At 33.4% G+C, this 1,245-nt stretch overlaps 1 protein-coding gene across 1 annotated transcript in view; it reads left to right on the forward strand.

Moving 5' to 3' along the window:
- Nucleotides 1-1,189, forward strand: part of LOC111412564 (MADS-box protein SOC1-like) — a 1,358-nt gene extending 169 nt beyond the window's left edge. Inside the window, exons 2-5 of the mRNA XM_023043499.1 lie at nucleotides 256-442; nucleotides 569-630; nucleotides 840-939; nucleotides 1,025-1,189. Coding sequence (XP_022899267.1) covers nucleotides 256-442; nucleotides 569-630; nucleotides 840-939; nucleotides 1,025-1,108 — 433 coding nt within the window. The 3' untranslated portion in view covers nucleotides 1,109-1,189. The remainder of the gene's footprint in view (nucleotides 1-255; nucleotides 443-568; nucleotides 631-839; nucleotides 940-1,024) is intronic.
- Nucleotides 1,190-1,245: the final 56 nt, after the last annotated feature.

The raw sequence follows: 1,245 nt of genomic DNA on the forward strand, positions 1-1,245 counted from the left end.
TTACTTGCTCAACATTTTGAACTTCTTTTCAAGTTTCAATTTTCGGTGAGTTATGGTCTTTGGCTGCTTCATCCCATTTCCGTCTTTCTTCGTCATTAAATTATACATCTCGGTTAATAATGTGATTGGATTTTCCCCATTTTTCTTAAGATATTAATTAAATTTATAAGTCTTTTTTTTTTCTTAATTTTCATGTTTTAAGAGTCTGTTGCTGCATATTTGCCTTTCATTTGCATCTCTTTTCACTATTTAAAGTCTCGTTTCTTTAGTTGGCGAATTCTTTAAGGTTTGCATTTTAATTATAAAAAAAAAAGAAGAAGATTGTGCTGATTACTTCCATCCAACACGAAACTTCGTCAGCACACGGGAGACAATAGAACGTTACCAAAGGCATACGAAAGATAATCATGCTGAAAATCCTCCAGATGAACAAAATATGCAGGTTGTCTCCATTTAATTTTCTCAAATATTTTTAAGGATGTATAGCTTGTTTTTTTGCTAGCTTATTCTCTAATTAACTATCCGAAACTTGAAAGGTTTTGGTCACTCTATTTATTTGGAATTGCAGCAGCTAAAGCATGAAACAGCAAGTATGATGAAGAAGATAGAGTTTCTTGAAATTTCTAAACGGTTTGTACTACTCGATTTTTTCTCATGTTCGGCTAAGCTGTCCAAAAAAGTAAGTTGTTGTAATGAGAATCGAAAATAGAAGCACCTTTGAAGAAACTCAAAAGGTGTTTGGCGAAAAAAACTACTTAAAAGCAACATTTAGGCTCAACCAAACATTCTAAACTGCCAACCGCTTCGGAAATTCTAAACAATGACAATTGATGCATTAGGAGACTCTTGGGGGAAGGTTTGGGATCATGTTCCATTCAAGAACTACAACAGCTAGAGCAGCAGTTGGAGCGAAGTGTCGGGATCATTCGTGCAAGAAAGGTAATTTTGAAAATTTTACTGGTTTGTTTTTGTCATGAATTTTATTGACATAATCTGATTATTTTCATTTTGTTTTTGCTTGCAGATGCAAGTTTTCAGACAACAAGTTGAGGATCTAAACGAAAAGGTAAAATCCCCAAAGAAAATAGAATCACCTTGTGGTTCTTAACCTTTAAGTTTGACAAATGTGAAATAGGGTTATCATTTAACTTGGGGGGAAAAAAAAGAAAGAAGAACCAAATGGAGTGGTGATGAAAAAATTCTTGTAGGCTCCAAATTTATTAGGAATATGTCTTGGTATTTGTT

Source organism: Olea europaea, chromosome 16 (assembly GCF_002742605.1).
Source record: "Olea europaea var. sylvestris chromosome 16, O_europaea_v1, whole genome shotgun sequence".
Classification (NCBI taxonomy): domain Eukaryota; kingdom Viridiplantae; phylum Streptophyta; class Magnoliopsida; order Lamiales; family Oleaceae; genus Olea; species Olea europaea.